Genomic DNA, 27,356 nt, shown 5'->3' on the forward strand with positions numbered 1-27,356 from the left:
ACCATGAAAAGACAGAGCATCCTCCTGACCTGGCCCAGCATCCACCCCTCTCTGTTGCTGGCACATTTGTGCTAGAGCAGAGCGTTTTACAGATGCCAGAAATGAAGCAAAGCATGATCAGGAGGATCTAGTCCACATACTAAAAAGTCTTCAGAAAAGTCTGCTGTTCTTCCACCTTTATTTCCAATTTAAGAGCATCTCTTTTATATGGACAATGAATAAGGAGCCATATAGTAATTTACAGCTGTCCTTCCTGACCTCTGAAACAAATCTGCCAGTAGAGGAAATTGGATGCTGACTTCCAGGGCAGAAAGCAAGACCTTGTTAGAGGGTAAGTACTAAGGACCCAGAACTTGACAAGCTTTGAAATGACCCTGACTCACTGCAAGGAGGCTGCTAGCACAGGCAGTGAGCACTGAGCCCAAAGAAGAGCTAAGGCTAATGCCATGTATGACTTCTTAGTGCCTCTGAGGCATCCTCAGAAAAACACACTCCATGCAGTCACAGTTTCCAGAGGACTTGGCATCTCTCTCTTTCCTGGACAGAAAAAGTGTTAAAAATTCAAAATATAAAAATACTTGTTAAAGATATATCCCTTTTCTAAATAGGTAACCAAAATGCTCTTTCTCTGGGGCTCACAGGAATCAAGCAGCTCATATCCCTAGTACAGGCAGATGATTTCCTCATCAAAAACCAAAAGATAATGTCTCTTGAGACAAGACAGAGCAACATCCCCAACATCTGTCAAGGATGAACTGCCCATGTCACAAGTGATAAAGCTCTTTACTGCCAGTGATGACTGATGTCTTAAAACTGGCACAGGTTACCCAGAGAAGCTGTGGCTTCCTCATCCCTGAAAGTGTTTCAGCCCAGGTTGAACAGGGCTTGGAGAAACCTGATCTAGGGAAAGATGTCCCTGCCCATGGTAGGGGATTGAAACCTGATGGTCTTTACAGGTCCCTTCCCATCCAAATAATTTTGTGGTTTGAAGAGTAACAGTACAAAAAAAGATTACATAGCAGCAGGACAAAAAAATAGGTGCTAAAATAAGCAATAAAATGCAGAAGGGAAACCTGAAAGACATTCTCAAACATCTTAATTAATATGAAAATCTTTAAGACTAAACCACCATAAATCCAAGTTTTATAGTCATCTGATTAAGGTTTGCTGCATTGTATACTGCAGAAAAATGGAAATGGTTATAGTCTGCAAACACATTCAGAAGATGATAACATGGCTTTGCTTTCAGAGGTAAAGCAGGAAATTATTCAATTTAATAATCAAATGGGAATTGGGGACCCACACTGAGGCTATTACCAGGGACAGAGGTGCCTGGCTCATTGATATTTTGGAAAAGAGATAAAGTAAAACAATGAAAAAAAGATTCAATTCTATGTCTTTAAAAAGAGAGCATCCACATTTCCTCATCTCTGCTGCTGACATGACAAGTCTCCTCTACCAGGTGTGCCCACCTGATCTAGACCAAAATTATGGAGGCGAAAGGGATCGAGGAGCAAAACATCTGTGGGTCAGGAGGGCTGGGATGTGGCTTCCATCTGTCCTTCAGACTCCTTGTGCCCCCATACCCATCACTCCTCCTCTCAGAGATGGAAAACCAAATGTAACCCAACCAAGCAGCTGTGCAGCAACAGCTACAGCAGAAACTGGATCTAGGTCCAGTCCACAATAAATGCTGTCCTTGCCTGGGGATATCCCAGAGGAGTAGAAGCCTTCCATCCCTCTTTCAAGTTCTGGCACCTAAATTGGCTGGTTCCACCTGTGCAATGGCACAAAGAAGTTGTTCCCAGAGAACTGGGATATAATGAGCTAATCTCCAAATCTTTTCACATGTAATGGCTCGCTCTTATATCAGTTCTCTAGTGTCTCACAAAATTCAGCTCCATTCTTGACCTTCCACAGACGACCTCAACAGGAGCCCAAATTTCATGAAAACCACCATCCAGCTCTGCACCACTGTTGTGCAGTTTGGTTGAAATCAGTCAGAAAGTTCCTAACAGAAGAGAGCACACTGCATTGGTGCCCAGCTATTGAAAAACAGCTGTGAATGATCCAAATATTATGGAGACCTTCACTTGAACAGTAGTGAGGCACTGGCACCTTGCACAGAGAAGCTGTGGATGCCCCATCCCTCAAACAGAGCCAGGCCAGGTTGGGTGGGACTTGGAGCCACCTGGTCCAGTGAAAGGTGTTCCTGCCCATGGAAGAGGGGGTGGAACTGATGCTCTTTGAGGTCCCTTCCAACCCAAACCATTCTGGAATTCTCTGTATCTAGCCATTGAGAATCACAAACCAAGGTCACACCACTCTAAGTCTCACCTCCCTGCACAAAACAGAGCACAAGTTATTAAGGGACTATTGTTTCCAAGCTGTTCCTTGCACTGGTATCTCCCCTGGCAAACCAGTGAGATAAAAAGCTGATAAGGATATGGTTTCCATATCAGTGTGTGCATTATCCTGTGTCTGCAAGGAGCCAGTTATTGCTTTGTTTTCCACTTAATCTGGAGATATTATCAATAATGTCATCTATTTGTGGCACTGAAAAACAACAGAGGGTCAGCCAGGGTTAACACTGAACCTCTTCCATTGATTATCTATTCATGGGATAGTACAGAGAAAATCACACAGATGGGAAGGGAGAGCACTTCTCTGGATGTGATTAGAAAGATGCTATTTTCAAAATTACTATAAAACTGAACAGCCAGAGAAGATTGTACTTGATCAAAGAAATAAAAGAAATGTTACCGAGGCCATTCCTTCTGTGTTTCAGAACTCACTTTATTTACAACAACCCACACTTTCTCCAGAGATTATGCATGTAGGCCTTACACATACTCAATTCAGATAATCTGGAGACATATTTTTTAAAAAGAAATCCAACCCAAGATTTTTTTCAGTTTTCCATTTGATGAAAGCATCTGCAGGTTGGTACCACACAAAGCACATGAACAGCTGCCCCCCTTCTGAAACACAGAGCAAAATTCACAGTACTGAGAGCAAATACTTGAGTTAAAACTCAAGTGTTCCTTGAAAGATGCATCCTATGCATGAGATGCACCTATTTTTACCCAGCTTTAGCACTTGCATTCAAATAATTGAAATATCCAAATCTCTTCAATAAAACTAGCTTTGCACAAAATGAGTGGGATTTCCTTGAGGGCTATTTTCTCATTTCCTGAATGCTTATTTTTGTTTGTTTAAAATCATAGGACAGCTAAAAGGCAGAGTACTTTGAGAAACAAGGAGTCATTCAGAGCAGATTCTGAATTTTCAATGTAATATTTTAATTAACCCATAATTCTCTTCAAAGCTTTTTAAAACAAAAGGATAACTTTATAAGCTTTATAAGCAAGGTTACTGTTTAGGAAATAAAAATATCATCAGACTTCAGACATATGCATGAATTTCATTGAATGAAAACATCTAAATTTTTTAAAAAGCTATCACATAACAGGGTCAAGTGCTCTAAAATGAAAAACATTTTTAATCTTTGTTTTGCAAACAAAGGTAACATAGCATGAATAAATATGTTTTCACTGTCAGTAAAAACAGGCACAGTTCTATAAGCCAACATACTTATTTCCTTTAGAAGATATTAATAAATACCCCAGGGCTACCTTACTGTTCAGATTCACAGAGAAACCCATGGCAACCCAACCTACTGCACATCAAAGAGTACCAAGAAAAGTATTAACATTTTGGGTGTTGATTAAGAAAATCAACAGATGAGACAATTGATGCAAACCATCCTATTTATAAAATTATAGAATAGTTTGGGTTGGAAGGGACTTTTAAAGACCACCTGGATGCAACACCCCTGCCAGGGCCAGGGACACTTTCCACTAGACCAAGTTGCTCCAAGCCCTATCCAATCTTGACTGGAGCACCTCCAGGCTTGGGAAGTCCACAGCTTCTGTGGGCAACCTGTGCCAGGGCCTCCCCACCATCACAGACAATTTCTTCCTAATATCCAATCTAACCCTGCCCTCTGTCAGTTTGGAGCTATTCCTCCTTGTCCTGTCACTCAGATCCTTCAAAGCTCCTCTCCAGCTCTCCTGTGGCCAGTTTAGGTACTGGAAGGTGCTTGAAGATCTCTCAAGAGTATTCTCTTCTCCAGGCTGAACAACCCCAATTTTCTCAGCCTTTCCTCACAGGAGAGGCAAAAACCCCACCTGGCTGCTGGCAGCATATCCAGGTACCCTTGAAGGTCTTCAGTGCCAACTGGAAGCCCAGCACTGTGCAGATTCATGGATGGAGCAGGGATGGCATCTCCTCACCTGATCAACTTGTCATCAATACACTGAAGGACTCCAAAACAGCTTTCCATTATTTCACTTTTGCTTTATTAGACTTCAAAAACAAATGATAACATACTGAAGGTAAAAAAGCCTCTGCCCACAAATATAAATGCATTTAACTGAAGACAGAGTCGTTCTGATCCTGCAAACATTACATCCCTGACATTACCAAGAGCTCCCTGTGCCCATCTCATAGGGACCAGAGCATCAGTACTGCCCTTTTCATTTGGATAGGTTTTCATTCAATTAGACCTAAGAGCCAGGGAACAACCTTTTTCACTTTGCAATATGCTCAAACCAGTATTTGCCCTGACACGGCTCTGAATGCTCCTGAGCTGAGTGGCAGGCAGGGATTACATGCTAATTGCAGTTGCTCTCTCAGACACATTGCAAAACAAATCCTTGTGACTAAAAGGTTTATTTTGTTGGCAGACTTGAGAAGGTTCATAGTAAGTGATCACCAGATGTCACCAATTCTTCATAAAATACAACAGAAAGAACATTTGTTTTCTCAGCATAAAACAGCCCACAACCATCAAAGTGTAACAAGAGCCATAAATACACTATTCTGAAGTATCTTTAGCCATAATATAGATTCCCTTTTTCTATTACATATCTAAAACAACACCTACTGAAAAAGGAATGAAGCATTCTAATAATGTCAGTGCTAATGACAAGCTCTCATGAACAGATACTGACTTCACCCCCACCTCCAACACCATGATTAACACATCTACAGCAGCACACACAGCCCCAGCCCCCAGCACTGAGAGTGCACCCCATCAGTGGAAATGGAAAGGACCAGAGGAAATGGCCTCAAGTTGCACAAGGGGAGGTTTAGATTGGATTCTGGGGAAAATTTCTTCAGAGGAATGTTGCTCAGCCTTGAACAGGCAGCCCAGGGCAGTGGTGGGGTCACCATCCCTGGTGGCATTTAACAGATGTGTGGCACTTGGGGCATGGTTTAGTGGTGCACTTGCCGGTGGCAGTGCTGGGTTAATGGTTGGACTTGATGATCTTGGAGGGGTTTTCCAACCTTAGCAACTATGAAGTAACAACCTTGCAACCCAAGAGAACAAAAGGACAGCTGGGAATAGGATCCATCATGTCTCTTTAAAGGAAGCATGCAAGAGGGTAAAAAAAAAATAGGAAAATAAGTTTGTCACACAGATCTGTGTGCTTTACCAGGGGAATTCCCCAAGATGAATTTATGTCACACTGGTGCAAATCAAAAGCAAACTGCTCCCTAAACATTCACTCTGCAGCCATGGTCACATCCTGGCATCTCCCATTCCTGGGGGTTTAAGCTGAAGATGGAAGGTATTTTCTCTTGCTAAACTTACTTTCCCTGGCAATCCAAGAGACAAGGCTTTCTGAGGTAAACAATACACTTCAGCTGCTTGTATCACTTTCCCATTTTCAGATCTCAAATCACATTAGGGCACTGTTTTCATTATCAGCACAGAAAAGTGTCAGAGTGACTGCCATCCCAAATCCATCAGGACATGTGTCACTCATCCCTGGTGCAGTGACACATGCTGTGGATATGCAGGCTGCTGCTCCAACATTTCATCTATTTCTGCCTCTGGGTTGCTTGAAATGAAAAATATTCTGTGCACAGACGGTGCATTGCTGCATGCAGAGCTGTCAGTTATATTTATTTCACAAGCAGTTTAAGACATGACGTGAACTGAGCTGCTGGTAGGATTTTACTACAAGCTATCAAAGACTTAAGCAGACACCATCTATAACGACTTGCTTTCATCCTCACCCCCACTGACTCACACTCCCTGATTCTCTGCAGAGCCATTATTTGGGCACTAGAAACCAAAACTCACCAGGAGAATCCCAAACTTTTGATGGTCAGTCAGCAAACTCAGAAGGAGTTTTCACTGCACAGGGGACACCAAACTCAAGCCCATGCACTGCTTCCATGCAGTAACCTTCAGCCACTGGAAGACTAGCAGATACATCAATCTGAGGAAGTGTCCTCAAGAATTTGGGAACAGCTACTGGGATCCATTCATGTACTGGAAAGACAAGAACTCCCTGGACTTATTCCAGCCAAGTAATTCCATTTCAATAGAGGTTGATTTGGGATAAGCTTGCAGAATAAAATGGCAAAACTCTGCTGTTATTCTGAGGCTTACAGAGATAATAAGAATCACCAGTACTCTGTCTGAGTTCACTGGGCATATGGCATCGATTTCTAAAGCAAAATATGACACATCAGTTACTTTTTTTCAGGCTGAAGGGACTTGGGGTGCAAAACCCAAGGGCTCTTCCATGAGCATCAGCCCACAGCCCGAGCCTGCAGGTTTGCTGGAGCTGTACTCCTACTCCCAATGTAGGGAAAATGCTCAGCAAAAGTGTTTTAGCTTATGATAAAACCCAGCAATTTCTCAGAATATCAACAAGTCCTCAGAAGAACTAGGAAAAACTACCTTTGGCTGAAAGCTGGAGGGTAGGAGCAATTAAACCAGAATCCATTAACATGATGAGACACTAGACAGACTGCATGACGCTGTAGAATTGCTTTGTGTTCAGAATATATTTGGCTACTTCTACACATGAATTCAGTCTGAAGATAAAGATTTATTTATTTAATATTAAGGGATTTCTGCAGATGGTATTTCAAAGCAGCTCCTTAAAAATGCAAATTTGCCTGCAAGATATGAGGACACATTTTACACAAATAAACACACTCAAATTTCATTTGCTAAGTTCTATTTACATTCACTTTTTCACATATTTACTGCAGTGCAGTTGTTGAGGCCTTCATCCAGTCATAAAAACATTCAAAAGAAAAAAATGAAATCCCAACTTTGGTAAAGTTGTGGAAAGCCCCAAAAGTCCAAGTGCAACAAAAAACCTCCTTATAGAATGTAAAAATTTCCTTATTCATATTGCCTCCTTCTCCTCTTATTCTATGATGTCTTTAAAACACATGCTCAAACCCAGCAGCTGATATTCCTGGTTATTTATATAAAATTCTGGGTGAGGTTTGTGTGTTCAATAGATGATGGACATAGAAAGGATACTCTCCTGAGGAAGAATGAAAGCAGCATTTTCCATAATACCCCACTCATGCCCTGCACGTGTGAGAATTCCTTGCCCCCTGAGCATGTGCCTTTTGCAGCAGACAGGCAGACTTTGATGCCAGAGTCAGCACAGGTGATTTCCCAGCACCCAGCAGATGAACTCTGGGTTTTCCTGTGCTGCACATGCTGCTCCTGAGCTCTTTCAACAGCAGCCACACATCTGCTGCTGCTGGCTGAGCACTGACAAATTCGCCTGTGCTGAGCCTGGCAAGGAGCTTTGCTTCCAGCTGAGACATCTTCAATTGCTCCTCACATCACAGATTTCATGTTGCTCCACAGTCAGCATGTCTCTGCTGTTAAGATTCCCCAGAAAAAAAAAGGCAGCATTTTGAGTTACAGTAAAAAAAATTAAAAAGCAGAGTGAAAAGATGGGGAAGAGAAGTGAGGAGGTAAGACAGGAGTGAAAAGAAGGAATCCACCGAGCCACCCTTCCTTCTCTACTCCAAGTATCTTGGATACACTTTCTTGTAGACAATTTCTATAAATCAGGATGCACAAACTGTCTCTGAAGGGCCTAAAGTGACCTTAGAGAATTGTACCTGGCTCATGGGGGCTCTGCCCAAACTACATTTGGTTAGGAATGAACTGGAAAAAGCAGCTGCATACACATTGCACTAACATAGTATTACTTTACATCCAGTCTTTATATGACTCTGATTTCCTTCCTGGAAACTTTCACAGAGTAGGTGCAAGTTTGGGCTTTTGTAGGTTTTTTCCAACAGATGGCAGAAAATTGGGAAAAGTGCCAGAATTGCCTTTTCTAAAGGTGGCTGCTGAAGCTTCCAAAGACAGCTCTGAGCATCTTCACTTGCAACTGTCACAGCAAGAAATTACACAAAAGCTGCATAAAGGGGGTTATTGAAGCATGCAAGCTTTGGAACTCACAGAGGAAAAGGTGCATGCTTTTAAAAACAATAAACAGAATGTTTTAAAGTTGTAAAATTCACAGAGCTGGTTCGCAATGCTCACCTGCAGCTTTTAGAAGCTTTTTCATTGGCATTAAAGGAGAACGTGCCTCTTTTCTTCCTCCCTTATCTTGTAAGGAAATTTTGATTTTTGCCAGAAGAAGAGCTGTAGTGCCTCCCCAGCAGATGCTCCCCACCCCCCCAACAAAGCACAGGATGCTAAAAAAGTGGCAAAAAGAAAAAAAAAAAAAAAAAAGTGGAGATGGGGAAAAGAGGTCAATGAGGTAGGAGGAAAGCATGGGTTTTGCATGGTGAGCAGCAGGCCAGAATTCCACCTGCTGGCCAAGCTGCTGAATCCTTGCCACCTGTCTGCTTACATAATGCTTCCTCTAGTTTATATCTAACAGCTTGAAAACTGGTATAGAACATCAAACTCTAAATCAGTGCTGCATGCTGACACACCATATGTCAGCATGTACTTAGGTAGTCACCAAAAGTGTTAACAGCAATTATTTAAAAATTATTACAGTTTATTCATGCAAAGAATTCCTTCTTGCATTGACTCAAATCCTCCGAGATGAGAGTTTTTTTTATGAGCTGCAGTTTCCCTCAATTTTCAGCCTGATTTTGAGGTCCTTAACTACTTTAATTTCATTTTGGTTTGAAAGAATGTACTTTATACTGAGGTATTCATTTACAGTGCTGTTTTTAAGGGAAATTACTTACTGAAACAAAAATTAAAATATTTTCCTCCAAGCAAGGCACCTTTTCAGTGTTCCCTTGGTTCTGCAGAAGCAACAAGACAGTTCTGTCTCCTGGTGCTGCTGTTTAGAACATCTGCCCACCACACCTGGGCACAGCATCCACAGAAAACCAGAGAAAAAGCCTTTTGGTGCCCTTAGGCCTTTCACAGATGGAAAAAAAGCTGCAGAGAAGAGCCTTTTTTTGGTGTGCAGTCTCCACCACTCAGCTTGATGCTAATAAGTCAATTGCTTAAGGAAAAAAAAATTATAGTGCATAAATCCACATAAGGAATTGAAAATAAAAATGAGGGAGTAGAAGAGAGCCCCTTCCCATGGGCTCTTCTCCTGTGGCACAGACAGACTGGGAAGCTGCAGTCAGCAGTGACACAGGCTCTCCTTGGATGAAGAGCATAAATAAAGAAAAAGTAATTAGAGGAGTCAAATACAGAACTATTTACCAGCTAATTAAAATACCCAATTAATCATAATTTCTTCAAGACAGTCTGCTAAAAATGGGTCAGTAGCACCCAAGAAGAAAAGAAACAGCCTGTTTTGTCTTTATTTGGTGCCTTGCACTGCACACCTGCCTGACAGGATCCGTGTTGCAGCCAGATCCCTGAGCTAGATCCTGGATCCCTCAGACCAAAACTGAAAACTGCTGATCCCTTGTCACACAAATTGTAAACAGAAAAGTGTAAATCAACCTAAAATAGGGGGCATAGCAACTCTCCTCCCTATTTCACACTTACAAAATCAATTTTTCCATTTGTCTGCACCTTCTGCTGTATGGATCAGCAGTGCAGGGCTGGAGCAGAATGAGTTTTTTTAGAAGTCAGTGGGAGCAGGGAGCCACAGTGGCACTGGGTTTGTAAAAACCTGCTTGTCTCATCCATCAACCTTCCAGCTCCTCACTGCTTTTAAAATCTGGGAAGAATTCACAGTACTAAAAGGCACAGAGGGAAAAGTACTCCTTCCAATTTCTGTCTGTTACAGGTACTAACTTCCTACAAACAGCTCTTATTGACAAAAAGCTCTTTCCATCATTGGGCTCATGCTTTCCTCATCAAAGATAGCTGTAAACTGATGGTGGAAATACAACAGCAATAAATCAATAGCTGATGTTTTACTTGCTCCATGTTATTTGTTATGAAACATTTGGGGGGTTGTTTTTTCCTACTCTAACAAGCATCAAGCCAAATACAATAATGAAGGAAAATTAAGAACAACATCTTCCAAAGTGCTTGAGAGTTTCCTCACATAGAATCACAGAATCATTAGGGTTGGAAAAGACCTCCAAGATTACTTCACAGTATTTACCATTAATGTCAGAGAAGAAGCTATATATAAATAATAATCTTTTTTTGTTTTAAACTTTAAAAATAGATATGAATTTGAGTGCTAACACATATCTCAGAAACATGCACAATAAACATATAAAGGCAGGACTTATCAGAGAAACTAATTAATAAATAAAGCTCCTGTTTACTCAGTATTTGAACTGTCTCAGGAGAGATAAATCTCACCTGGTTTGGCTTTAGACAGCAGCTGCTCACTCAAAAGCTCATACACACCAAGACTATTAATTAGAACATAATTTCTACAAGATGGCTAAGTATTTTCTTCAGTGCACAAAATTAGATTATTCTTGTATCCTTCTTTGAACAAGTTTTTAGAAGGTTTTCCAACTCCATAATTCAAAAGCCACAACAAAAGGATACAAAAAAGCCACTGCCAAAGATACAATGAGCAACAGCCATCTGCAGTGCTAGAATGCCTCCAAAAATGCTTTTTCTGCATTTTAATTAAATATTGGTATTTCTTTCTTGAAAACAACAAACATTCATAATCCTATTCCCAGCTTCCTTTGAACTTATTGATTGCAGATGCCTGTTGCCATCAGACAGTTTCTGAATTTGGGTAAAGCCACTGGAGGTTTTTTATGCTTCAGGATACAGCTGAGGAAAGCCCTGACCCACCTGATCCTTCCACTGCTGATGCTCTTCTTTGCCCTGCACTGATTTTTTTAAATTCCAGCTTCCATTCTCAGTTTGTCTTTCCTGACTGGTGCTCCAGCAGCAATGCTGAGCTCTGTGTCCTGACCTTGCACAGGCACCTGAAACACAGCTAAAAATACCTGTCAGGATTCTGCACATCTCACAGGCTCTGTTTCTGTTTGCTTAGGAAATCCCCTCAAAGACCATGGCAGCCTCCTGCCTGACACTGGGAGTATGGAAATGTCTCCTTGGTGACCAAAAGGAGGAGAAAATTAGAATAACAAATAAACAGGGAAAACCACAGAAGCTTTAAAAACCCCCAAAGAATTATGATATCCCATTTGATTATCTAATAAATAACCTGTACTTTATCCTATACAATCATTTCACATTCCCAGATCAAAACATTTCATGAACCATTTTGCAAATGTAGCTCCAGGCTGTTTTCTGATGCAATGAACATTATGAGATGATCTGAACGAAATGTCAGTAAACAGGTTAAAGATATCTGGAGATGCAGTAATTCTACCTGGTTACTTTGAAATGTCTGAGTTCTCCAGCTCCTTGTTGGGGACAATGGCTTTCTCTGGAGCCTTTCCAAGGAAGAGGAAGACAAGATTTGGGGATTCAATACTACTTCTTTTCTACATATTGCTAGTATTTTATGTATGTTAGTGTCAGTAAATGATACTAAGTTATTGCAAAAGAACATTTCCCCATGGGAACCTAACTGCAGAAAGATACCTGAGCTTGGATTACCAAAGACTTATGTGAACAAAGCAGTACATAATGAGATGCCAATACAAACTAGATCTACATTCATGGATGGAGCTGTATCAAACAATTTAATGAAGAATTTCTTTAACACTTCTCCAATTCTTCATCTTTTATGGAATTGACTGAAAGGAAGTGTTAAGTAAATAAATGCACCAAGATTCAAACAATGAAAGAGAATAAAACCAGAGATGTCTGTTCACATAACATTATGAAAAAACAGGCCAGTGAAGAAAAGTTAAAAAAACAAATTAAAAAAAGACATAGTGTTTCTAAAAACATAAAAAGAAGTAATTTGAAGAAATTCGATCTGTTAGGAAATTGCCATTCATTTAAGAAAGTGGTGAAATGTGACTTAAAAAAAACAAACAAACTAAAAATCCCATCAGGCCAGAAAGAGGATGATTTTGGGAGAGAACTGCTCAGGAGGGCAGGGCTCCAGTGATTTTCCTGAGCTGGTTGTAGCTGGAGCAGCCCTGTGGGCTGCATGTGCCACCTTTTGCAAAGGAAAACAAAGCATTTATGTTTGAAAAGAGCCAAAGGAATTAGCTATAACTGAGAGCCTGGAACAGCAGCCTGCAACCTGCAACCATTTCTAAAGTGAGCCCAGAGTAACTGCACTCCAATTTTCCCCAACTCATTATGCAAAATAAAAGCTAGCTCAAAGCCAGTGTGGGGCCACCAAATGCCTTCATTAGCTTTCAATTCTGTTCCAGTAAAAATGCAGCCAAAATCTACTGGGTTCAGAGAGGCTGAAATTTTAGCCTTAACAGCTTTTTACTTCCTCAGCACTGTACAGCTTCATCAAGATTCTCTGCCAGTTAGTTTGGACCTAACAAGCCATTTCCCCATTAACATAAAACAGAATGTATCCAGGAGCATTAAGCATTTTCCACAAGGCCCTGTTTAAAGTCACTCCAAGAATGGCAGTGCCAAATTATGAATCTAAGACAGATGTTTTCCAGATGTGCTGAACACCTTACTTCAATGCTGGATGCAGAGCTCCTGCAGAATGCTGTCAGGGTTGTACCAGCTGCATTTACACAGGCTGAGCCCTGAGTTTCTCCTTATGAGAAACTATTTCTAAGGAAAAAAAAAAAAAAAAAAAGGTTGATCCAGCTGTCTGTCAGCCTTTATTCAGAGACAGAACTCTTTATATCAGTTTACTCTTGGGCTGGCTATGAGAATCACATTTCCAAACAAGATTTGCTTTAATTGGCTATGCTGGTCTTCCCAGAGGATTATTAAGATGGGGCTTAGATAATGTTCCCACTGATGCAGAGACAGAGACTCTAACCAGTTAAAAGTTAGAAAGTGGTATGTTTATTACAACACTGGGCACACCAGGGAGAAATCTCCCACAGGCATGAGCAAAATTTATGGGGCTCTCTTCTTTATCTACAGAAGTCTTACATATTCATATGATTACCACACACCTATACATATACATTATCTAACCCCACCCACCCCCTTCATTTTAAAATTAGCTCATAGTCCTGTTATGCCTGTGCAGTTCTTTCCTCGCATGGGTTGGGAGGCTTTGAAATGGTCAGTGGTCTTCTACAATGAAGTCAGGGATGTCTTCCTCGCTTTAAACTTTTCACTTAGTCCTGTTGGCAGGCTCTGTGGTCCCCTGGTCATAGTCCAAGACCCCCAGCCTGGTTCTGGCTGCTTTCAGGGCCCAGGTGCAGTTATGGTTTCCTCATTCTGACAATACCCCATCCTCCCAACCTGACACAACAAAGCCAAAAAAAATGATATATTGTCTTAGTCTACTAGCCCATCCACTAATAATTAACTGTTCTACATTGCTGCTACTCTAATCATTATATGTATAGCTTCTGTCCCTGGCTAAGCTCTTAACCCTTTAATTCTTAATTCACCAGAGCAAGTAACTGCAAACCCAAAATTAATCTGCTTTCCTACAAATATTCAGGAACATTTGCTTCCTGGCAACACTCCTGTAAGTAAACCAATTTGCTAAAATATTCATGAATAGCAAACTACAGGGCCATGGATACAGCAAAATGTTTACACATGACAATACAACTAAATATTCACCACAAACGTTTTCACAGTATTTGGCTTGCTCTAGATTAAATAAATAATAATATAAAAAAAAACTATAAAAAATCAAACCTATAACAATGACTACTGTCATTGCTAACTAATTGCCCTGTGCCTTCAGGATTTTTGTATGCGCCCAAACACTGCAGATGGATCATAAGGCACCAAAATCACCAAACATGCCACAAAACCTCCTGGAGAGTTGCTGTGCGAGTACAGGTAAATAAGGATTCATAAATAAAACTCAATTACAATTTTGTATATTACTCTGAAATAATTTGAAAAATAAAATCCCCCTCATTATTCCTGAAAAAACAGCAAAACTCTCAGCTGTGGCAGACTAAAAGCAAGGAAGGAACAGGAAAACCCTGGCAGATCCTGACAGGAGACTGCAGTCACTTTCAGGAAGAGACAAACATCATGCACCCCATGGCAAACCTCTTCCAGGTGAGCCTTTGTTCAGCTCATCAGGCTGTTTGCAGTGCAAACAACCCTCACTCAAAATGTAAATGAAAATGTCTTCCTTTGGACACATGACACCAATAAACTTTTACCACAAGGGTTACATTTAATATTTAAATACTTAGATACATTTCAATTGTGATCTTCCTCTCCATTGCATGGCTCATTCCTTCTCAGTTTGTGTCTAGAAGAGCAGAAGGGACTGAACTCTGTTTTACTCCCTCACACAGATTCATTACCATGGGGATATTTGTTTTCACCAAGACAATTATGAGATGAGGAGGCTGCAATTGAACTTGTGTATTTCCACTGCTCCCTTCCAGAGCCACAAATGTAAACACAGGTCATCTCTTTATGCCAGGACAACAGCCAGGTGGTTTTCAAACCCTGCTGTAATGTGTGCCAAGGACAGTGCAATCCCACATTTAAAGGTACAACACTCCTCTTTGGACCACTCATGACCAGTTCCATCCCTGCTTGGGCACAAGGATTCTGTGTTCTGTAGCCCTGATCCAGCCATACCCCTCCTTCATCCCTGTCAAAATGTATAGAAAAACCAGCACATGCCAGGGGATTTTGTGGGACAGGGTATTTAGAGTTGGGATCACTTAACGTGGATTGTAATGCCTTTTTCTGTGACTTTGAGAAAGTCACTGGCTCTCCTCTAGACTGCAATTCCTGCTCTGCAATGGGTGGATTACTATTTTCCTGGCATGCAAAGGTGTTGTGAGGTCTAATTCATTAATCTTTGTAAAGCATTTTAGGACACTTTGATGGAAAATGCAAATATTATCAGTAAAGGCTTTCCATTTAAATCTCACCTGGAAACCTTCCTCTTACTCCTTAATTTGTGATTGATCCCCACTCAATTAGAGGTAATGGGATTTACATGTGGACTCCAGCAGTGGAGCAGAGCCCGTAGGAAGGTGCCAGCAAGAGCAGCAGTGCTAATCCACAGCAAGGAGCTGGACAATTGGTGCCTGCATTGCATATCCATGGCTGAATGCTGCATCCCTGCACTGCACTGGGACCACCTGAACCAGGTCTGGGCAGAGGGATGGGGCACAGACCCCCCTGCCACCACAGCACCATCCCTACTCAAACTTCCATCCCTACACCAACACCCAGCAATGACAGGACAAGGGGGAATGGCCTCCCACTGTCAGAAAACAGGGTTAGATTGGATATTAGAAGAAATTCTTCCCTGTGAGGGTGGTGAGGCCCTGGCACAGGCTGCCCAGAGAAGCTGTGGCTGCCCCATCCCTGGAAATGTCCAAGGCCTTGGTTGGGCTTGGAGCACTGGGACAGTGGAAGGTCCAGGGGGTTGGAAAATGAATGATGAACTGGAAAATCCCCTCCAACCCAAACCAATAATGATTCTATGATGCTCTCACACACTGCCCCCTCCCCACCCCTATTCCTACAACTGCACTGATAATTAACTATGTACTTTACATTTGAAATTAATCCCTATTTCTAGCAGGAAAAAAAAAAGTTTCTACCCAAAGAGCTTTCAAGCTATGAGCAGACAGAATAAACCTTCAGATAACTCATCACCTCCCCATGTCAAGTTTTATTATTTGTGGGAGCAGCTCCATTTCAAAGGCAGATAACCTTACCCCTGGCACTCTGTGAGCCCCTGATGAGAGAACAGCTTCAATTCTGCATGCAAAAAAAACAACAGGGAAATTACAAAGGGCTTTATCAGTACCCCATGCTGCAGAGTGCTCATTTTAACTAGCATTCCCATGACTTCAGGACATCTCTGGTAGGATTCAGCCCTCTCAAGCATGTTAGCAAGAACTGCCTGTTAAATCCTGGTGGAGAGAGGCAGGAAGGAAGCAAAGGCTGGGGGATGCTGGACCAGCTTTTTCCTTGCAGCCACCTGAATGTGCAGCATCCAGCCTGCTGGTATCCTCAATCTCAATTTACTTCATGGATTTTTATACTGAGCACCCAGAAAATTCAGCATTTGTGCTGAAAAGCTTTTAATCAGCTATTTTAATCAGTTCCTTTTATCTTTAAAGCACTTTAAATCTCTGTGCCTCAGTCTCCCCAGCCCTAAAATTTATTCCAGCCATTTGTTTTCCTTCATTCAGCTTCCAGCACCCTTTACCATGATCTAATCATCTTAATCTTTAATGCTCATCTCTACCTTTTAACCTTTTCAGTTCTCATTTAAAGCAATCTCTCTATCTCTCTCAGGTTTGGAGCTTTTTTCTTTATTATGAAATTAAGGTTTTCCTTGGCCCCTGTCTCAGCACAGGCCTGGAGGTGTCCTATGGAGAGTCCCCCGCTTCAAGCTGCATGTTGCTTCTCAAAAGGTGACTTGTGGGGGCCTTAAGTAAATCAGAAATTTTTCTATTGATACGATTAATGTAATTTTAGGGAAATAAAGGCAACTTCAAAAGTATTATAGTACTTGGTTTCATTCATTTGAAATTACTCATCGTGTGCTATCACTTCCTTACACTGGGAAATCTATGTAGACACTTCATGGAATATTTTAGTTTGGAAAAGACCTTCAAGATAATTGAGTTGGGCAAAAAGCAGATAAACTTTTGAGCATCTAAGCTCTTCTCAGGATTGTGAGAGGTTCAGCAATACAGAGGCTCAGTAAATGTGTCACTTTTGAATCATGACTTTGTAATATCATGCCCCACTTTGCTGGCACTTCTCCAGTTTTACATCACTTAGAGCATTTTGGAAAATCACTGATGGAATGGTGAGAGCTAATATTAAATTTAACACACTAAAAAAAGCAAAAACTTTCTTTAATGTTTCCTACATAAGGCTCTTCAGTATTTAAGTCTGGTTGGAGCTCCCAAATTAATGCATGATAAACATGAACGTGACTTGCAAAGAAAAGCAATGTGGATGCAGTGAGTTCAGACAAATTGCAGCAAGCACATGTCAGATGCAAAGAGCACACAAAAATAGATAAAAAAGAAAGACAAACACCCCCTGACATAATGAGTGTTGCAGATAGCAGCACCAAAGTTGGCACAGGAACTTTCACTGGTGAATACAAACCACCCCCCTGCCTCTCTTCCCACACACTTTAATTTAATTCTCCATCCTCCTCCTCTGCTCCATCCCCCATCACAACTGCTAACGCTGTGCTTCAAAAAAAGCTTCATTATCACCTCTCAGCTTTCCTGAAAGCACTGCAGTGAAGGTTTAGCAGACCCAGGCTTGGAGCAGATGGTTCTCTGAAGACACCTGCATCTCATTTCCCTGCCCTCAAGAACATGAAGCAGAAACTTGGGGTGCTTCAAACTGAGACCACTTCATGCCAGTATTGTCTTCCTCCACACCATGGAGATTTCGGCTGAGCTTTTCTATTTTCAACATGTAAGCAGCTCCTGTCATAATTTATGTTCATGGAGGGCATGGATTACTACACAGTGGTCCTCCAGCAAGTGAGACAGGCTGCCCATTCCAATAACCGTGGGCTTCAGTGACTCCAGTTTAACAACTACATCCTCAGTTATAACAGGAAAAAATATTAATATTAATATTAATAAATAAAGTATTAATATCTTTCTTTTTAAAGATATTAATACTGCTGCTGAAATACACTTTAATTCCTTTGTTCACTAGCTGATACATAGTATGAAGCTTTTTGGTTTTATAGGAGATATTATGGCCATACACACCAAGACTGGCAACTGGTGAAGATAAATACACTGGGCTCTAAAGATGAGACAGATAACAATCACCAAATAAAAATGTTCATGGGGATCACGGTCATGACTGTTGTAAGTAAATGTTACACAATTTCATATTTAAAAAATAAAAAGCCATATCACAGTTACTCCTGCACTCCCTGAATGGCTATTGTCTCAAACTGGAGCTGAAAGAATGCTGGATAGGGATCACATTAGATTACATCACTTTTTGCACCAGTTTCATCCATGGTGTATGTTGCTCCATTTCAGTTTTACTGACTGGAACTAAAATCTGTCACTGGTCTATGCAGAGTCCCAGCACCAGGGAAACATTAATTCTTGGCCAAGCAGAAGCAGGTTATGGCCTCACTGAGAGGAGTTACAGTGGGCATAATTCATCTTTTGACTGACCATATCAAGTTCAGTGTCCATTGCAGTATTGCAGTCCCAATTTCCCTTCCACCTGTGGGATTCCCATTATGGCCACGAGGTCCCCCAGCAAAGGTTTTCTATTACTAATAGTAATTAAAGATCTCTTTTGTTAGACTTCTTTAGGATCTCTCCTATTTTTGATTCTTTTTCTTGTGCCTAGACTTTCCCCACTCTTGTTACTGACATTTAATTTCCAGTGAAAGCCCACCTATATCAGGAGTTTCACAACTGATTGTTAGCCAGTTTGAAACTGACTGTTTCCCTTCCGTGAATTTCAGGAATGTAAGCATTCAATTTTCTCTTAAAATGGGAAACAGTCTTCAAGATCTTAAACCTATTCCCAGAAAATTCCTGTAACCAAAGCTAGGAGTTGACTAGCAGTCCCTTGTTCATATCCTCACATATATCAATGGAATTTTCATAATTTACCCCAAAGATTGATGTGGTTTGTTTATTAGGTATAAAGCTATCAATCACATCTAAGAGCAGTCAGCCTGAAAAGCCAGGTGATATTGATCCCTCCCCAAAAGACTAAGTGGAGGGAATTGAAGAAGTGGTGTGGGAATACAAAGGAATCCCTCTGGAATTGAGTTTATTAAGAACTGTATCAGCTCTACTGACAGCAAACACATTCCTTCCTTTTATATAGCACTTACCTCTCTTTATAACACTTTAAACTCCTAATATATTTACACTGGACACTGAAATAATCATTAGAGGCTCGACCTCCATGTCAAAGCCCCCAGCCTCCTCTCACAGGGATTAATTGCCTTCCTCCTCACCCCCCTTCCCAGCTCACTGCCACCAAAGCAGTCTGTCAGCACTGCTGCAAAGTTAAATTGGCAAATATTAATTGCCAGCTGGGAAAAGTGCCATTAGTTCGCACTCAGATTTTTTCCAGCTGGAAAGGCAGAGTGTTAAATGGAGCAGATTTCCTTCCAGCCTCCAAACCAGCAATGGAGCAGGTCTGCCTGTTTTGCAAGCACATAATGAGCAAAACATTCAACACCTTCCCAGGGATGTTTTGAAATGCTATTCCATAGAACAAATTACTTCTGGAAGTAACAAAGCACAGAACTAACGCACAGACAACAAAGTACAGAGAAATAAACCACCATCACCTGAGGCTGAATTCATATGTATTTGAGATTACTGCAGTGATACGAGTTATCAGCCTGCTTGTTTGGTTTTTTTTCCAAGTTTGCAATTTAATAACATTCAAGCATAGAAAATTTTCTGTCAACTTGCGGAAGATTATAGTTTTCCTTAATTAGAAAAAAACTTTTTGAGACCTGGAGGAAAGACAGAGTAGTTGAAAATGAAAGATGCCATTACCTAAGGTCATGAAATCATAAGATTATGGGGTGATATGGGCTGGAAGAGGCTTCCATCAAAACATTCAGTGCAGGGTCAGATTAAGTTGCTCAGGGCTGTTGCCAGCCAGGTTCTGAAAGCTCCCAGAGATGGAGATGGCACCTGGGCAGCCTGTCCCAGCACTCAACCAATCTCCAAGGGAAAGCCATTCCTCACATCAGGCTGAACATCTCATTTCAGCTGTGCCCTTTGCTTCTCATTCTCTCACCATGCAATCCAGGTTCCATCCTCTACTACTCTACCTGTGCATAAATGTCCTGGGAGAACACATTATTCTGGTTCTGTCAAAGTGCAAACACACACGTGTGCAGGTGCACAGCAACCCAGCACACAGGCATGCCCACTTCAGAGGACTTTATATATAAATTTATGGCATGAAATATTGTTCTGAGCAACAGGGTAAGCCTCAAACCAAACATTGGGACTGTGTGTGTGTGTAACAGAAAGGAGAAAGGCACGTGGTTTTAAACAGAGATTTCTTATGAAATTCTATACAAAACATGTACAAAATTATGATTTATTATGGGACAAGAGACGACCTTGCAGGAGGAGGAAAATTACTGTCAGATACTTGAGGAAAGAAAGAAAAATACATATATTTTAAGCAGTGGGACAAAATTATTGAAAAATTAATACTGACATTTTAGCAGGGAAGGAAGGAAGAGAATGGGACTGGAATACCAGACATGAACAGGCTTTTACAGCACACTGTCTCTCCGTATAAAATTCTGTCAGATTCCATAAAATCAGAGCTTTGGTACAAGTTGGACTGAAAAAAAAATATAGTAAGGAATTGAAACAGGTATAGTGCATTTACACAATGGAAAGTTCAAGAATTTGGTCAACTAAGTTGGATTGAATTTATGCCAGAGCACAAACTCAATCTGACCAGCTCCATCACAAAGCTGCTATACAGGTTGGCAAGAAAAGCTGAGCTTTTTATAAAAACCCAATCCACCTGGATAAAGAGAGGATGTCAGAACCACAGAAAATAATGAATGAGCCTGGGCAAGCAAACATGGCTGCCCTCCTCTAGCAAGGGCTTGGCTGATGCATGGGAGCATTGAGATTGCTGATCAAGCAGAAAAAAGCAGGAAGAGGAAGGGAGAGAGGGAGGAAGCAGGGAAACAATTACTCCTAAATCCTGAAAATCAAAAAGCACAGCTCTAAACAGAATTTCTCTAATGCATGCAAACTGCTAGGGAAGCACATTGGCTCTGATGTTAGAAAGAGGGGAAGGGAAGAAAAATTATTGAATGGTGTCTGCACAGCTTTTGCTGGCCAAAAATGAGAGAAAAGTGAGTATCTTGTGTGCAATGCAGGATGTAATCGAAAGTATGCATTCTATCATCATCTCTTGAAAGCAGGTGGGGCAGTGATCCTTATCTCCAGAGGAGATATCTTGTGTTAATGGGCCATCTATTAAAACCAGGTGGGACAGTTTTCTTTATCTTTTCCACAACCCATCCTTCCTCCAGGAAGATAACTTCTGTTAATGGGCCATTAAGTCGAACTGCATGACTGATAAAATTACACCACCCCACTGGGAGATGCTCCATCCAGGGGGGAGGAGCCACTGATTACCTACCTAGATAAAAACTGATATTTGGAACATCAGAGCAGCCTTTTTATCCACTGGATTCCAGAGGAAAACCAGACCCTTCTTACATCATCACTGGACCTTCGGAGGAAAACTTCACTCTTCTGAACCACTGCTCCAACAGAACCAAATCTGCCACTGCAGGAGGATGCAGCCACCACTTAATGGGACTGCTACCAGCACCCTGACTGACAGAGTGTCAGGTTATATTCTGACTCTGTCAGCATTTTGGTTTTTTTTTGTATTACTGTATTTTTAATTTTTCTAGTAAAGAACTGTTATTCCTATTCCCATATCTTTGCCTGAGAGCTCCTTATTTTCAAAATTATAATAATTTGGAGGGAAGGAGTTTACATTTTCCATTTCAAGAGAGGTTTCTGCCTTTCTTAGCAGAGACCTGTCTTTTCAAAACAAGACATTGAGGGTAGGTATAGACAGTCAAAAGGAAAGAAAAATGAAAAGAAGTGGAAAAAAGAGGACTACTGTTATGAAAAAGCAAAGCATAGTCCAAAATACCATGTTAAAATTATATAACCTCATTATCCAAGACATTTACTCAAGTAGGAACCTTATCAGGTAAAGTGCTCATTCTGGACATCTGTGGGACAATTGTTATTACGAGCAGAGCTACCTTTCCAGTCTTCATGAGTAGTGGGAGAGCTTTTAGTGAAGAAAAACTTCTTTCCTCCCCAGTTCAGCACACAGTAAAAGCACTTTTATATTCATGTATCTTCTTACCCAGTAAAAATTAGCAACACCCCAACCAAATGACTACAGAAACTCACAAAATAGTGAAAACATAGAAAATGAAAAAAATCTACCACATGGTAGAAAAGTCTTAAATAGAATATTTTCCTATGGGAAAACCAAACTGTATTTCACACCAGGAAAGAAAACCATATGAAGGCAAATGTGAATGGCTATCAGTGGGATTGATGCTTCTCCTGAGAACTCTGGGTTTAGGACTTCTGCATCACAGTATTTCCCTTGTGACTTCAAACTCCCAAGTGAAGTTTCCCACCTATTTATCATTTGCATTATCAGCTGAGGAAAAAGGGACTGCATTTATAGTTTTGTGTATGGGGAACTGTGCTGCAACAGTCCGTAGGTTAAAGCCTGGGGAGATCAATCCTGCTGAGATCTCTCATTGTTTCATTCACATTTCCACAAGTTTTTTCAATGTTTTGGACTCCCAAGATTTCAAGGAGCCATTTTATTCCAGCCTGGGCCAAGGAGAAATCAGTCAATTTCTAAGGGATAAGTTCTTTTCTGCTCTTCCTAATACTATTGCTGGAACACACAGGAGTATCTGATATCCAATAGTATTTACAAAGCACTTCACATCTGATAAATATGCTAAAAGATCAAAAAATCCTTTCCCAAAACACACAAAACAAATCTCTGCTGTTTGCTTTGTCTGCTGTGGACAGACCTAGCTCAGCAAAAGTAGAATCAGGGTATTTGATCTCTGTCTTACCTTAAGTCCATCAGTTTGTCACTGGTAACTGGGCAAACTGGCAGAGCACACACAAACATCCAGTCTGCAGTGTCCCTCAGCCCTACACAGGAATTTAAGTCTTAACTGAACAAGTCAAAGGGGACAAAAAAAAAAAAAGAAGCAGCCCACTCATCAGTCTGACTGCACTCAAATAGTTAAATTATCTATTGACTAAAAGCAATCAGAAAACATGCTTAGTGATGCAAACCTGGTCTAGCAGAAGGTGTCCCAGACCACACCAATGGGGCTGGAACAGGAGGATCATTAAGGTCACTTTCAACCCAAACCATTTTGGGATTCTGTGATTTTGCACCTTAAATGTTTTTCTCCAGTCGAAGTCTTAATGTTACACTTAAAATGGTGCTTAAAAATCTGTACCTTAATTGCTGACTGAAAATTTTCATTTAAAAGAAACCACTATCATTCTTCATTTAGAAATAGGTAACTAATGTACCAAAAAACAGAGCAATGCACAGAAGGTTACTCAGGAACTGCATGGTAGAAAAAAAAGCTGAAGCCAAGTATTTTTGTGGAGTCCCACTCTGTGGAATTACTCCCCACTTAAAGTAAACTTTTTCTGTATGTTATCTCTGCAGACAGGGCTGTGAAGTACATTTTTATTTATTCACGTGGGAAGAGAAGTGAGCTGGTTTCTTTCTTCCCTTACATAAAGCCGTTATTCTGCTGAAAAGCAGATTTGAGTAGTGCTCCCTGGCAAGAGTTCAAGGGTTACCTTAAACTGGGACACAAAACTCCTACTTTCTGACATCATTTCATGGTGTGTTCAGGGAAGAATTCAAGCATGACATTGTATCATTAGGCATAATACATCCACTGCAGGGGCTGATTACTGCAATAAGAACTCATTTTCTTTAACACTATGTGCAATAAGGAACAAATAAAAACCAGGGCCAGGTGCACTGTCATAAAGAGGCAGGTGATGTCAAGAATGAAAACCTCAAGGACTGTTTTTGGTAGTCAGGGGAAGAAACTCCCCTGAATTGTGGCAGGGGTGTTCTGAACATCTCTGAAATTCCCTTTCTTTGAAAGGTTTCTCATTCTGCAGAAGCCTACATGCATCTTACTCGGGGATGGACACTGTTTCCAGCCTGATCCATACCCTGATCTGACTTGATACCCAGAGGCAGAAGCACAGCAGTTGGAGCAAGGCACAGGTGTCCTTTTTAGATGCTCCTTTTCAGTGAGACAAGCAAAAAATCCCTCTTTGCCTTAATATGCTCATGTGCCTGAAATATGCTTTTGGGTGACCTCTTTCCATGATTAACTTCCTACAAGGTCTATTGATCCTTATTACCTGCTTTGGTAAATTTAGAAGCTGCCTGTGACAAACTAACCCAAGGTGTTCACCAAATCAATGCACTGACCAGCTGTGCTGTCCTCTCCACAGCCAGATCTTCAAAACAAATCACACTTTGCAATGCACTGCCTACGTATCACCAGAAAAATTTTGGTCACAAAAAGACACAAGGTCTTCTCCAAAACACAAGGATGGCTCTGTTTTTCTATCTCCAAAGGATATCACAAGGGCATGTTAATAAGACTCTTCAAATGGGCTCCTAGTTCTTAAATAGGCTCTTCTAGCATTCCATTAGCAAAGATGAACTCACGATGGATAGCTCTGTATACAGCCAATCTCCATGGGGGCTTCAGTGAGCTGAAGAGAAAGGAATTATTTTCATATTTGATCACATAAATGTCACTGGATATATTGGCAACAATCCACTTAAATCTTCCTGTAGGTATATGGAGTCATATTTGACAATGAGATTTCAAGATATACTCTAGTGAGGCCCTTTATGAGACCTCTCATTAGAAATAAAATAATTTACAGCTTCTTCCATTCCCTGGCCTTTTATCACATGCTCCTACTCCTGCAGTCTCCCTCGATGACAGGATGGCACATGGCATACCAAATATTAATGGGAAAGACATGGGACTGGCTTGGGTGCAAAGATGATAATGAAATTTGCTATTGAACTAGTAAAAGACCTCCAGATGTATGCATCCAACTGTTAACCAGAACTGTCTTTAAAGTTATTTAAAGTCTGTATTCACTCCTTATTTCATTTAAACAGCTCCTTTCCTTTGCCGGTATCATTTGCCTAACCAGATTTTCATTTCTCAGTGTTGCAGCTAACTTTTGTTTATAACATCTTTTCTTAACATCTCTGTCTTGTTCAAAGCCTTTTCAAATTAATTGGATTGTAAAAAGTTATTACACTAGCAGCTGAAAGTACTGAGCAGCACAACTACAGTGCACACAATGCATACAGTGATGTTAATTATTTACCAGTTCCCAGTATGATTACATTTTGCATGGTGATGGCACTCAGGGGCTTAATAGCTGCATAAAACATTGTGTATGTTCTCTGCTGTCCTGGAATAAATCATCCCTGAAAAATTTAGCTCTTAGAAATAAAACATACCATTCAGCCATTTACCAGGATTACGACGAGCGACGAGAGCTCTACAAAAGTATTTATTTTCAGCAACGCCCTACCTTTGAAGAAACAGTCCTTGCTGTGGATAATGTATATTTTCTTCCTCTGCAGACAGGAGGCTCGATGCAGCTGGCAGTGATTTTGGTAGAACCTGCCGTCAGATCCACAGATGGGCATGTAGGTGTCCTTGCAGCGCTGGACACAGCGGCACTGGGGCTGGCTGCTGTCCCCGCTCAGCACGCACCGCCCGCCGCGGCCGCAGCGCTTCCCGCAGGACGCCCGCCGGCTGTCCTGCCCTTGGAGCACTGCAAAGAGCAGAAAAGGCCACCATAAACCACACTGCACCACGCCACACACGGCTGCTGCAGCAGCACAGCCCTGACAGGAGCAGGAGCAGCAAAAAATGCTCCCCTTGGAACAGCAGCGGCTTGGAGAGGCTGCTCAGCTCTGCACTGCCAGACCTCCAGCTGTACCTTATGCCAGCACTGTGAGGGTGCCCAAAGTGCTTCACTGGAAAGTGATGCTCTTCTAACTCCTCATGAAACTGGGGACCAGAATAAAGCCCAGTGAGAGCATTTCAGTGCCCACACTTCAACCATGAGCTACACTCAGGAAGCAATCTGAAACCCTACACTAGTCCAGCCACAAAACTCAGCAAAGTGCTTTAAGGGTCAGCACACAGCTCCTGTCCACATTTAGAGTCCAACTCTCACCCTGGGAGCCAGAAGCTCCCACCCAGAAGCAGAATAATATCTCCAGGCTAAAATTTACACAGGTTTCAAGGAAAGCTCAAACAACTACATAGAGCTTTGAAAAAATAATCCCCAAGAAAGATTATTAATGAAACGAATGTTACTGAATATCACTGAAGAGAATGACATGGGAAAATGCTAGTCATTGTAAAAGTGACCATCAGTATCTATTCCTATACTCTGAGTAATGACATATAATGAAAAATAACTTCCTACTATTTTCAAGAATTCACTGGATATGATATTCTGACTAATACTGTGCTGTTTGATGCTGTTAAGAGGGTAAGGAAGCTGCCCTTGTGCTATAATGTTTTCTGCTTATGAAGTTTCCTCACTTAAAGGCTTACAGAAAACTGTAATTACTATAATTCACACAGGACAGAGCACTTCCAAACAAGCCACTACTCAGAACAATAATTAGCATTACACTCAACGAAGAGAGTTTCAGGAAATTAGATTATTCTATGCTAATTGGAGTTCACCAAGTTGAGCATTACAAAGGGGAATTGCAAAAGGCATAATTATACCAGGAATAAGCCTTTCCTTGTGAAAAAATTCACTGTTAGCCTTGCACAGCCTTCCAACAGCCAGAGACTCTGGCTGCTCCTGAGCTAGAGACTCAATCTAGACCAGCAAGATGGTTTGGAAGCAAATCCCTTTTCTCGACATTTACCACATGCAGGTTTGGCTCTTGGAAATGTTTTGGTGTGTGCCAGCTCTCAGAGGATGTTCAAGTGCAAGCACTACTCCAGATGTGCTGCAGCACCCAGTGGAACACATCCCACAGCCACATCTTCTAAGGTACACCCAGGGCTGCTCCTTCTAAGATTTTTCCAGCAGCCAAACAGTTCAGTGTAGGAGCACAGACCAGACCCTTATCACATGTGATAAAAAAGGTGTGAGATGCATCAGTACCAGCTATTTCAATCCCATTTTATCATGCTAAATTCCCTGCTAACATCAACACAGCCCTTGCCTGCCCAGCATTTCATGCCAATACAAAATGTCCCAGTGTTGAAGCTCCATTCCATCTACTTGTGGTCAAGGGGTTAAAAGCATGTGCACAGAGACAAGTGAGAGTTTCTAACAAAACCCCATTTTTCCTGGTCCCCATTAAGCCTTTGTTTTTATCACTGTAAATCTGAAAAAGAAAAAAGTCTGTTATTGGAGGATTAACTACTTGACTCAATAACTCATTAAAATTC

General features: G+C 41.2%; 2 protein-coding genes across 3 annotated transcripts in view; one reads left to right on the forward strand and one right to left on the reverse strand.

Moving 5' to 3' along the window:
• The window catches only part of FNIP1 (folliculin interacting protein 1), a 419,816-nt gene that overhangs the window by 367,058 nt on the left and 25,402 nt on the right, over positions 1 to 27,356 (forward strand). The gene's annotated exons all lie outside the window — the stretch shown is intronic.
• The window catches only part of FSTL4 (follistatin like 4), a 196,522-nt gene that overhangs the window by 110,128 nt on the left and 59,038 nt on the right, over positions 1 to 27,356 (reverse strand). Inside the window, exon 4 of the mRNA XM_079319633.1 lies at positions 25,459 to 25,704. Within this exon, the coding sequence (XP_079175759.1) occupies positions 25,459 to 25,704 (246 nt within the window). The remainder of the gene's footprint in view (positions 1 to 25,458; positions 25,705 to 27,356) is intronic.

The sequence above is a fragment of the Erithacus rubecula genome (genome assembly GCF_903797595.1).
Source record: "Erithacus rubecula genome assembly, chromosome: 16".
Lineage (NCBI taxonomy): Eukaryota > Metazoa > Chordata > Aves > Passeriformes > Muscicapidae > Erithacus > Erithacus rubecula.